General features: G+C 40.2%; 1 protein-coding gene and 1 long non-coding RNA gene across 6 annotated transcripts in view; one reads left to right on the plus strand and one right to left on the minus strand.

The window, feature by feature from the left end:
* Nucleotides 1-227: 227 nt before the first annotated feature.
* Nucleotides 228-12,612, minus strand: part of LOC122554640 (olfactomedin-like protein 2B) — an 81,965-nt gene continuing 69,580 nt past the window's right edge. For 2 of the 3 annotated variants that reach the window (XM_087990909.1, XM_043699978.2), the window contains one exon: nucleotides 10,628-11,488. In XM_087990909.1, the coding sequence (XP_087847035.1) occupies nucleotides 10,887-11,488 (602 nt within the window). In that variant the 3' untranslated portion in view covers nucleotides 10,628-10,886. Of the gene's footprint in view, nucleotides 1,214-10,627; nucleotides 11,489-12,612 lie in introns of those variants that run through there. The other variant, XM_043699980.2, reaches the window with a different exon arrangement.
* Nucleotides 10,541-12,612, plus strand: part of LOC122554641 (uncharacterized) — a 111,973-nt gene continuing 109,901 nt past the window's right edge. For 2 of the 3 annotated variants that reach the window (XR_015758207.1, XR_015758205.1), the window contains exon 1: nucleotides 10,541-10,667. This is a non-coding gene — a long non-coding RNA (uncharacterized LOC122554641). The remainder of the gene's footprint in view (nucleotides 10,668-12,612) is intronic. The other variant, XR_006313048.2, reaches the window with a different exon arrangement.

The following is a 12,612-nucleotide window of genomic DNA, read 5'->3' on the forward strand; positions in this document are numbered from 1 at the left end:
CCTTTCAGTACATTAATACACAAGAAAGGCAGTTGAGGGGAAAAGTCCTGATGGAAAAGACAGAGGTCGAGCACCAAGTCATCAGCATTCATTTAACACAACCCTATTTTATCAAAATGATTGACAGTAACATTATGGAAGTCCCTTTTATTCATGTACTAACATGAAGACCAGACAAAAAAATAGGTTATATTTGAGGTAGTCCAGTGCAGCTTGCATTTGAAGTACCTCAGCAGTGAAGTGTCTATAATGCTCAGTATAGCCTACTGTAAGCTTTGATCATTACAAAAGCCTTAGACATATTCTTGCTATGACATAAAAAAATTGGACAATGAAGATTTATTTGTAGTTAGGTGACATTTAGGAAACTGTACAGCACATTGATGTTATGTTAAATACAGAGTCTACTACTTCTGTGAAACACTGTGAAATGTCCTTCTCTTGTGGGTTTTCATAGATGGGTGAGAAATCCTAGTCACAAAACCTGCAGTAACTCAAGGCAAGAATATTGTGTAAAAGCTGAAATAGAAAGATCCTCTCCTGATATGTGTATCACTGTGAAGTATTGTTTCAAATAATGGGTGGCTCTGCATTTGATAAAGTAATGTATTCCAGGTGGTTATGACTCATCAAAACATGAATGAAGGTTTTCAACCAAGCCCCAAGAGTTCATTTACAGCCTTACAATATGTTCAAAAGCACGTTTTGTACTCAACAGTACTTATCAAAGTGAATTGATTGCAGATGATATTGCTGTAAATTTGCTCTAATGAAACCCGAGAATTATTTCAATCCAAAAAAATTAAGACATGAGAACTTTAAAGAAGCTACCAAAGAATTAATAACATTTTAATTTGAAAATGTTGTAAATCTGAAGAAATGGAACATAAATGACCAAGGGTCCACACTCAGGATGTAAACCCATTTTTTTTCACATTTACAGATGGGTTTGCTGTGTTACGCCAATAGTTGTTTATTTTCTAATGAAGAACGTGCTGATTTTGGGTTTTTAAGACTGAAAACTCTTTAAGCTTCATTAACTGGGTTTTGAGGGTCAAAAACTTGAATCTTTGGGGGTCCAGATACTAGTTGGGGAGACCCTCAGTTTGATGTTGTATGAAGTCCTTGAATTAGATCACTATCTTCTCCCATCTTCTGATTATTCTTTAAAAATAGTGATTAAACAGATTATAACCAGACATCTGGATTTCAGCTGTAAAAGCAAAAAAAAATCCCATATCATCAAAACTGAATTTAAGTCATCTAGTCACTGCAAACAAACATCCCTATTCAGAAATCACCTCTACAGCTGGGGTCTGTTCATTATGATTTTTTTTCCCAATATTTTGATGCTTTCAAATAGTGATCACATTGCTAAAGAAAGTCAGTGGAGCTAAAAGACCAGTTTGCATTATTAAGTTTCATCTCACCATTACCCTAAATCATATCATTCCATCCAGCCATATTTTCAGTGTCTCCACTATTACCTTGTAATCAATGGTAAGTTCATACTTTGCAACACTCTCCTGGCTGAATTTGAAATAATCATGTTTACTCTTCCATAATACTTGGTATTTGGTTTCCCTTAGTGGTTTAATTCCTAAATTAAGCCTTTTCTTCATTTAAATATTTTTCATTGTCAAACCCAGGCAATAAGATGCATTAATGAATGATCTGATTAAGAACACTGCACCCTCAGGATTTGAGTCCTGAGTCGACCTGGTGGCCTTGCTTGAGCAGTCTTACTGTTCTCAGCAAATTGTACATTTATAATTCAGACATGAGCCAACACAGAGATTCTGAACCTGTCCAGTTAACAACATCTTGCATTTGGACAGCACCTTTAAAGCAGTACTACTTTCCTGCTTCACAGTAATCAGTCAAAAATAAAATAGAGCCACGCAAGGAGATAATAGGAGGTGACAAACTTGGCTCAATGGATGTGGTTTTGAAGAGAATCTTAATTGCAGAAAGCACACGCACCAATGTTAGAGCAAATAAGTTGCAAGGAAGAGCAATTTGTGAGAGTTGGAGAAACACAGGATTCTCAGAAGCTTAAAGAGTTTTCAGTTATCGAAGCTTTGAGAGATTTCAGTCTTAAAGCAAGAGTCTTCTTGCAAGGATGTTTCAGACAGCAGTTCTTAGTTCCTGGAGCAATCCATGGAATTGCTGTTGCCTGAAGACACGAAATGTGTCAAATAAATTTAAGTTCTCCTTTCAGTTAATGACAAAGTACCACAACACTGGAATTCGACTTCAGTTTCAATTGTCAAACAAATTTATTGAAGAGTAATAGGACAGGCAAATTATACAATAACAGAAATATATGCTTACAATTGTTACTATGCTTAGCTAGCACCTCGGGTAAATTAATCATTTAAGCTGCTATGCTCAACCATAATGTCAGTAAAATTCTTTCAGAGCAGTTATTTTCCTCTGTATAGAGAAGGTACCTGGCTGACTATCTCTTAGAAGATGACAGACATACTCCAATTTGAGAAAGAAAAACTAATAAATATTAAGGTGACTGGAAGCCTGTGATTTTAAGTAACTTTAAAATCTAAAATGAGCTGCCAATTGAATAAATACTGAAATCCAATCATACAAACCTTTATTAAAATTGATTGGGTCCTCTCTTTAGCATCACTGAATACTAGAACTGTTTGGTAATAGTTTTATCAAAATGAGCAGCACCATTTTGCCAAGAGTGCAATTTTAACCGTGCACATAACATGACAGCATTGAAGATCTCCTTAGCAGCTAAATCTAAAAACAAAATGAATTTAGAATTTTTTATACTGCTGTTCTTGAAATTATGCTAAACAATATTTGTGCAAAACACTTAATACGCAGTGACGTTCTGTGCAATTTTGATAATGGCTTCAATCCATTTGAAGTGAGCCATTAGTGTAATTTCAAACTTATCATGTATTTGTACTGTAATCATCAGTACAATCCACAAGTCAAGCGGAAAGGTTGTATAATCGTTGTGGGTAAGATTATTTGGTAATCAATTGACATCTTTTCCATAATGACCATTTATCAGCTTGAGCTAATTCCAATTTCTCACAGTTTATTATATAACCTGTTGAATGTTGATGCTCAGTCAAGTGTTATGGTTATCTTGGTTAGCAGTAAGACAGTTTTTGTTTCTCTGTTGTATTTATGTATGAGTTATCACAGTATCAGTTTTCTTTGAGATATGTATAGTGATTGGAACAAGGTCAGCAAGGTGCACCTCATCGAATATAATTCCCTGACTGGGGCCATTAATCTAATCCAATCAGGGAGCCCTCGCTGACAGATATAAACGAGAGTGTCAGAGGTTCTATCCACTCAGAGGGTTCTGATCACTTTAGGAGCCAACTCAGAGCTAGCTGGGTCAGTGTCATGTACTGGGCACGTGTAAATAAAGGGTAACTCGGTGTCAGGATACCGGTCTTTGTGGAGTTACTTCAGTGGCGACGAGAGAAAAACACGACCCTGAAGAGACTTACTCACAATAGTCATCCTTGAATTGGAGGTAAGCATTTGTGTCACTATTTGGGAAGCTTGACTCATTTGATGCTGCCAATGAAACCTGGGCCCAGTATGTGGAAAGAATGTGTTCTTTTTTTCCAGGAAAATGACATTGGGGCAGACAAAAGCAATGAATCATTCTCCTGACAGCATGTGAACCTGCAGTTTTTTCGGTTATCAGGAGCCTAACTTTCCCAGAGGTACCAAACACAAAACATTTCAAGAGTTGACGTATTTAACTAAGGAATATTATTATCCCAAACCTCCTCCAATTCTGAGAAGCTACTGGTTTTATTCGACATTTCGAGAACCGGGGGAATCTGTATTGGGATTTTTGATGAGGTTAAGACTGCTGTAGAGGCAATTGATTTTGGTTTAACCCTAAGTGAGATGCTAAAAAGAAAACAGGACTGTCAGCGACACTTTCAGTCTAGGAGCATATTCTGAGCTAGCTGGGTCAGTGTCATGTACTATGCACATGTAAATAAGGGGTGACTTGGTGACAGGATACCAGCCACTGTGAACAAAGTTAAAAATCACACAACACCAGGTTATAGTCCAACAGGTTTATTTGGAAGTAGTAGCTTTCGGAGCGCTGCTCCTTCATCACAACTACCTGATGAAGGAGCAGCGCTCCAAAGGCTAGTGCTTCCAAGTAAACCTGTTGGACTATAACCTGATGTTGTGTGATTTTTAACTTTGTCCACCCCAGTCCAACACCGACTCCTCCACACCAAGCCTTTGTGAAGTTATTTCAGTAGCAACAAGAGAAACATATGCCCTGAAGTGATTCGCTTATAACAGCCATCTTTCAGGTGGGGTCAGCATTTCTGGTATCATTCCACTATTTGGGAAGCTTTACTGATTTGATGTTGCCGTCAAAGACTGGGCCCAGTATGTGGAAAGAATGCGTTATTTTTTCCAAACAAATGACTTTGGGGAAGACGAAAAGCAACAATTAATTTTTGAAACACCTTGTGGACTTGCAGCTTTTTTCAGTTATTAGAACCCTAACTTGCCCTGAGGCATCAGATATTAAAACCTGCCAAGAGTTGACAGATTTAGCTAGGAAATATTACAACTTTTGTAACTCTGAAACACTATCAGTTTTAGTCGAGAACCAGGGGAATACACATTGGGGTTTTCCACGAGGTTAAGGTGATTGGCAGAGGCATGTGATTTTGGTTTAACCCGAAGTGAGATGCTGAGACACCATTTGGTAAGTGAGATTAATGATGTAATCATGCTAAAGCCCAACTGCACTTCAAACAGACACTACAGCTGGCTGTATCATTTAAAAAAATGGCAAGTGGAGCTTATGAGTTACATAGTATTTCGGCAGAAGTGGACACCCTTGCCAGGCCAGCTGAGCTTGGGGAACACCACTTGAGTGAAAGCGATTACATAGCCTTATTCAGGATATATCTAAACAGAAGGACTCTACATATAAAAACTCCAAACGAAGCCAAGCCTTAGCCAAACAGTTAAAATTCTCTCCAGGATCCAGGCCAGCAAGTCATTGTAGTTGATACCAATATATGGACTCAAGACAGTAAAATAATCCCACTAGGCCTGAACTGAGTAAGGGAACTCATAGGCCAATATCCAGGAGAGTGCACACCCTGTAAAGTCTGCCTGCCTCCGGGTTTGGAACAGTTAAGATTGCCTAGCAACATCCAAATCAGAACCAATCAAAATAAACGTCTAGTTAAACGGCTCAGTTCTAATGGAAGCCAATACCAATGCAGCTGTATCAGAGATGGCAGAACCAGTCTTTTTCAAAATTCTGGACTCTGAATCCCAACCCTCAAATTTGCGTAAGACCTCGGCCAGGCTGACAAGCTATACCAGGGAACCCCTACAGGTTAAGGGTACAAGTTTGATTCTGGTCTCTTATGAGAAGCAGCTGGTTCAGTTACCACTGATTGTGGTAAAAGGCTCAGGCCCAAGCTTGATGTGGCAAAATTGGTTAAGAATGATTCAACTTGATTGGCTGAACATTTTTTGATTAGAAAATGCCTGCCTGAGTGAAGTCCTAAATAAATACCCAGGAGATTTTCAGGGAGGTCTAAGGACTATCAAAGGAGCCAAGGCCATCTTACATGTTGACCAAGAAGTAATTCCATGATTCTACAAGGCCTGCCCAGTGCCATTTGCTTTGTATGCAAAAGTAAAGGCAGAAATCAGGAGGCTGGCAAGTGAGGAAATCATCAAACCAGTACAGTTTGCAGAATGAGCAGGACCAGTAATACTAATTGTGAAGTCTGATCAGTCGGTTCACCTTTGTGGGGACTGTAACAAAACAGTAAACAAATTTTCACAGCTGGATAAATATCCAATCCCTTGCATAGGGATTTTATGCCAAACAGGCAGGGGGCTGTCCTTCATGAAGCTGGACATGAGCCATGTGTACCTGATTAGATGAGGATTCCCAGCTACAATTAATGGTTTGTACCAATATATGAGACTGCCTCATCATCAGTCGACAGGCAGGAAGCTGGAAGAACACAGCAAACCAGGCAGCATCACGAGGTGCAGAAATCGACCTTTCAGGTGTAACCCTTTTTCAGGACTGGGGGTGGGTGTTGGGGGGAGCTGCAGATAAAGGGGAAGGTGGGGGGAAGGTGGTGAAGTGCGGATAATTGAAGACAGGTAGAGGGTACGACCTGGTTGATCAGTGGGAGAAATGAATCTGGTTGGTGGCAGGGAGCAGTGAAAGGGAGGGGGAGGGGCTGGGAAAAGAGTCAGGGGATAGGGAGGGAGATTATTTGAAATTGGAGAACTTAATGTTGAGTCCTCCGGGTTGTAACGTTCCCAGGTGGCAGATAAGGTGTTGTTCCTCCAATAGAAGCTATGGTTTTTCCAGGCCTCCATTTATCTGGATGATGCACTAATAACTGGAATTTTTTCCAAGATGGGTGTATGCCTTAGGAGGGAAAAATGTGTGTCCAACGCACCCCAAGAAACCTACTTGGACTACAGAGATGACAAGAGCAGGTTACACACATTGGAAGATACAGTGAAGGTGATCAAAGGTGCCCAGCTCCCATGTCCGTACCAGAGCTTAAGGTCTATCCTTGGATTAGTGAATTATTACAGAAAATTCATACATAACCATGCCTCCATCCTAGCACCCTTACATCTGCTATTGAAAAAGGATTAACCTTGGATATCATCTTGTTGCCAAGATGTAGCCTTTAGCAAAGTGAAGAGGCAGCTATCATCATCTAAGGTGTTGGCATACTATGACCCCAAGTAAGATGTGTGCTGACATCCAATGCCTTCCCGTACAGTATCTGGGTAGCGTTGGATCACAGATGGCCCAAAGAAAGGAACACTCGCTAGCGTATGCTTCCCGGTCTTTGGCTGATGCCAAACGAAGGTGTGCCCAGATAAAGAAGGCAAGCTTGGTGGTCATCTTTGTTGTGAGAAAGTTCCACCAATATCTTTACTGACATACATTTGTAACAGTAATGGACCACAGACCCCTGCTAGGGATACTTGAAGAGGACACGCCCATGTCCATTGCTACGGGTACAATTCAGCGGTGGGCTTTTATTCTGAATGTATACAATTACAAGTTGGAACATTGTTCGGGAGGCCAAGTGACAAATGCGGATACCTTGAGCTGCCTCCGACTGGCAGATACACCACCGGTTGTGCCATCACTAGAACAGTCCATTCCGGACACCCTTATGGTCACAGCTGACCATATCAGCTATGGACACAAAACAATCCCACCCTGGCAAAACTAAAGTAGATAGTGGTGTTAGGGGAAACAAATGGGCCATCACAACCAGAATTGAAACCTTTCTGGATACAGCAAGACCATATCACCATAGAGGACAGCATATTATTACGGGGAGCAAAAGTGATTGTCCCGAGTAAAGGATGCTGCCAGGTACTTGCTGAACTGCATTAAGGTCATTCAGGGGTTTCCAAAATGAAGATGTTGGCAAGAGGTTATGTTTGGTGGCCAGGATTGGATGCCAACATAGCTGCATTGGTAGGGCAATGCCTAGAGGGCCAACAAGGACAAAAATTACTATCAGCAGCTCCTCACATTCGTGGGAATGGGTAAGTAAACCTTGGACTTGGTTGTATGTTGACTACGCAGATACTTTCATGGGCTCTAAGTATTTTAGTCATTGTGGATGCCTATTCAAAGTGGTTGGATGTGAGTAGAGTTCATTCATCCAACACAGGCACCATAATTGAAAAGTTGTGAGTGTCTTCTGCAATACACAAGCTTCCAGAGTTGTTGGTCACAGACATCATTTATCGGCAGTGAATTTGAGTATTCCCTAAAGTCGAATGGCTTTAAGGAATGTAAAGACAGCTCCATACCATCCATTATCCAATAATCTGGCAAAAAGAGCAGTCCAAACTTTGAAGGCAGGCTTAAAGAAACAGTCGACTGAACAATGTACCAATCATTCAATACCAAACTGTCCTGATTCCTATTTGATTATCAGATCATCCCTCATGCAACTACAGGGATAGCTCCAGCTGAGTTGCTAATGCGGAGAAGACACTGCACCAGATTAAATCTGATCATCCTGGACCTGGGGAGGGGGGGAGAACGAAATGACAGCAGTATTGCTAGAGTCAGATGTAAGGTTCCTCTAAGCGAGAGAAACAGTTTAACTCAGAGGATGAAGTTTGGTGTTGAAATGGAATGGCCTTGCATGGGAAGAGGCATGGTCGACATGAGGTCAGGTCCTGTGATGTACAAAGTTTGGGTAGGTGGGGCTGTCCTGAACACACACACACACACACACACACAGAGACCATATGAAAGCTAAAACGTCGCAAATGGGGCAGGAGCAAAACATATCCAGCCCCTCAGAACATCTGGCAAGGCTGTCAGAACCCATAGGTTCTCCCTCTCCACCTAACATCAAAGTCTGAGGACAAGATGAAAATGGCAGGTGTCGTAGCTCCGACACTATTACTGCCTGATGATTAATTTTGGCTGAGACACTTTGGGTACAAGAGGCCAGCTATGGTCTGATACACACCACCAGTGTCTGAAGCAGAGTTGGAAAAGCATCCCAGGAGAATCTGCAGGAGAAAGAATGGGCTTATGTCCCAGGACTTAGAAGGGGAGGGATATAGTGATTGGAAGGAGGTCAGCCAGGTGGACCTCACAGTATGAGTTCCCTGATTGGGCTGTTACCCTGATCAAATCAGGGAGTCCTGGCTGACAGATATAAACAGGAGTGTTTTTCTTCCTTGTGGTGGAACGTAATAAAATTTTATGCACTTGTTCATTCATTGTGAAAATAAAACAGGAGTGTGAGGCGTTCTGCTCATTGTAGGAGCTGGCTCTGAACTACCTGGATCAGTGTCATGTACGACGTACGTGTAAATAAAGGATGATTTGATGATGGGATACTGGCCTTTGTGAAGTTATTTAAATGTATACTTTCACTTTTTTTAAAATAAAGTTTGTTGCCAGTAGTGCTTGTGTTAACTACCTATCCCTAATTGTTCTTGAGAAGTTGGTTGTTCTTGACAACAATTTAGTGGCTTGTGTGGGACCATTTCAGAGGACTGTTCAAAGTGAATAAACAGTCCAGAGACTTATATGGGCCAAAACAGATAATGGGAGCAGATCTCCTTCAAATGGATCAAATGGATTCTTCCAACAATCTGATAGTATGAGTAACAGTGTCCATATACTATCTTTTGAATACAGATTTAAATAATCTAAGTTAAATGGCATGATGGGAATTGAATTTGTTTCTCTAAATCATTAGTCTAGGGCTTCTGGATTTCTAATCTAGTAAGAAAAAAACTATGTTCCCAAACCATGTGCTCTTCAAAGTATTTCCTCTGTGACTTAACGTATGACTATAAAATTACAAGAGCAGCTCATTTTGTCACCTGCCCACCATATCCCCTTTCAGGTCCAGCTGCCCGAAGTATTCCTGGTTATCAGATGGCATGTGGGGGCAGCACAAGACAAAATATATGTGACCTCAGTTATCGTGAAGATTTTAGAATTCATTCGTCAGCTGCTCAGCCCATGTGTCAGAGGTTTCAGTTTACCTATTTGGTCCCATTCAGGGGCGTGATTTAATTTATATTAACACATTCCTTGCCAAAGGCAGCTGGAACTTCCATGCTTATAAAATCAATGATGTAGCTGACAAGGGTGCATGCACGTGTTACTGGAAAGCTGTGTAACTTCATATTGATGCGGATGGAGTGTGGAAAACTGCTTGCTGCTTTGTTCTTTTAACTACAGGTTCTGATTTCAACCTGACAATTCCAATTGGCTGTAATGATGTGCAAATGTTCTGCACAAAGTAAACATTTTCAGTGTATTAATTTTTCAACAAAAATAGCAAAACCCATGCTGACTGTGGCGAAAAGCACTTCCTTTTCTGATAGATGTATTGCAATTCTGATTTAAAACTGAATCATTAGTGAATAGAGGGCACCAATCACAGTGCACACAATGTTACATTATATGCTGTCGGTTTCAGACTCCATACCAATACGCAGTTTCTGCTTTCTACTCTCAATCCAAAACTCTGATCTTCTCCACCCAAGCGTTCCACAGAAGCTTACTTCAAGATTTAAATCCTATTTATTAGTAAAAACTAAATATCAGGAACATATCTGTAAATTCTCAAGCACATAACCACTAATATCTCAATAATAAACAGCACAGGGAGCAACCATCTCTAATCTATAAACTAAGGTGCAGTACATCATTCAATAATTCATACCTCTCGGTCATCAAGGAGTTAATCCACAATACTGAATAGTTACAAATAGAAATCAACTATTTGTGCTCTAGAACATGATGAAATACTGAATTGTTATCATGCCATATGTCAGAGTCATCAGTTAGGATGCATAAATCAACAGTTTCATTGTTTAGAACTTAAACTAAATCCTTTTGAATTGTATTGTCTGTCTGATTTATTCCAGACAGTAGCAATGATGGTCAGTTCATAGTGCAGGGACAGAGCTGAGAGGCTGGATTCTTCTCCACAAAATGACCAATATGAAATGAAACATGCAGCTTTTATCGGTCAACAGGCATGTCAAGCTTGAGCAGGAACTATGAGCCATTTGTAACTCAGCAGCGAAGTTTGGCAGGCATTTTACTCCTCTACGTCTTGATATGCAAGGTATGCAACTATTGTATAAAGCGCAGATCAATAGGGGCCTTTAGTGTGCATTTGTTTTTCTCTCTGTCTCTTTTAAAGCAGGTTACCATGGTTATATTAACACAAAACAGATCGATCTACAATCTGTGAATGAATATAAGAACATCATTTCCCCTTTTTATAATTTTTTTTACAAAGACCAGTGCTCGAAGCACTTTGTTAACGTCTGTGTTTTCCATCCTAATAGGCGAATGTGATACCATATGTGACTTGATGGCCATTGTCCCATGCATACAGGATACGCTCTCTGGGGTTGTAGTCAATCTGGGTAGTATAAGAGTACTCATTGGTAAATGGCAGCCTTGGATTGATTTGTGTGTTTGTATGGGTGTCAAAAGCATATGAAATGTTAGCATGCTTATTGTTGTAGCTGTCCACTGCATACAGCACACCACAGACAATAAAGCAGTTGCCGTAATAGTTCTTCCTCAAGCCGGTCCTCCAGGTCGTCTCTTTCTGGATGGACAGGTCAACAGTGTTGAGCCTACTGATGATAATGACCTCTTGCAAGGAGCCCACATCATCAATGGCTGGGTAAATCACCCATAAACCATTCTCATCAATGGCAAAGTCTATGTCAGAGTGACCCCTCCACCTCCAGGGTGTGGCCTCATCATACACTGCATCATGAAGCAGGGTCCAGGCAGCCACATACCTTTGCTTCAGGTCATATTTGATAATATTGCGAGTGAAAGCTCTATTGTAGTAGAAAGCCCCACCATACACCACATGGCCTGTGCCAATCCAATTGTATGGAAGTTTGTAAGAGTTACTCCAGCGACCTGAAAGAAGATGTGACAGGAACATGAAGTTTATTTTTCATATACACCTAATCATTTCTCCTTAACTCAATTGAGGACATTGCTCAGATTCCATGAACACTAGGTGCTCATCCAGCACTTTATTCAAGGAGATATTCTCCAAGCATGATCCTGAACAATAACATTACAAGATTACTCTCAAGTGTGGGAAATAGAAAGGAAGGCCATTCAGCAAGATATAGATGGAAACTACTTCTGCAAGACGGAGTCATTTAAGAAATGGATTCACCTCTTTCAATAATGCCTCTGTTCATAAAATATTGTGATAACACCCAAAGGCAAAGGTTACAAGATTTGGTGGTAATCTTGACTAAATTGCAAGCTGGTTCTGTTGTCCTTTGAGACAATTTATCTACACATGAATACTGTTTCTGAAAGGAAGTTCAGCTAACATTGACTTGAGAGCTGTGGCCAATATACTATTTTATATTGGGACATAATATAAGCTACAGATATTGAACTCCGTTTTAATCCTTACATAAAAAGGTTAGAACATTTTCACATTTAAATAATGTTCACCATCTGAGAGGCAATAGTTTATCAATTCTGACATGTATATTAGGCAGTATTTATCTGTAACTCCTACAATTTTCATGAACAGCCTTGTACTGAAAAGCTGAAACAATGCCACTTATGAGAGGATCATTTAGCTTTCTCAAAGGAAGAGAAAGCAATATAATATTGTTCCACAGCTTGTAATTTTCAGTTTCAGAGTCCATAAGGCCCCAGAAAAATTACTAAGCTGCTGTTCTGATGCTCTCTCTTTACGACAGTGTCTGCAATTATGAAGTTTGGTGGTGATGGCATCCAATTAATATTCAAGTGCTTAAATGTCATGACCAGCTGAATTGCTGGTGCCCAATACCCTATGTCAGTCTTTTATACAACAAAAACAGAAAATGCTGCAAATACTCAGCAGATCTGATACTTATCTGTGGAGAGAAAGCAAACTTAAAGTTTTAGGTCTAGTTACCCTTCTTCAGAATTGAACTCGCAGTTCTGCAATTTCAGTAATCTTTGATATTTTCTATGCTTAAACGAGAAGTCAAAAAGGCGATGAACAAGGATACCATAACTCCTTATTT

Source organism: Chiloscyllium plagiosum, unplaced genomic scaffold (genome assembly GCF_037043375.1).
Source record: "Chiloscyllium plagiosum isolate Xiang-an unplaced genomic scaffold, Cpla_swu_hap1 HiC_scaffold_9, whole genome shotgun sequence".
Lineage (NCBI taxonomy): Eukaryota > Metazoa > Chordata > Chondrichthyes > Orectolobiformes > Hemiscylliidae > Chiloscyllium > Chiloscyllium plagiosum.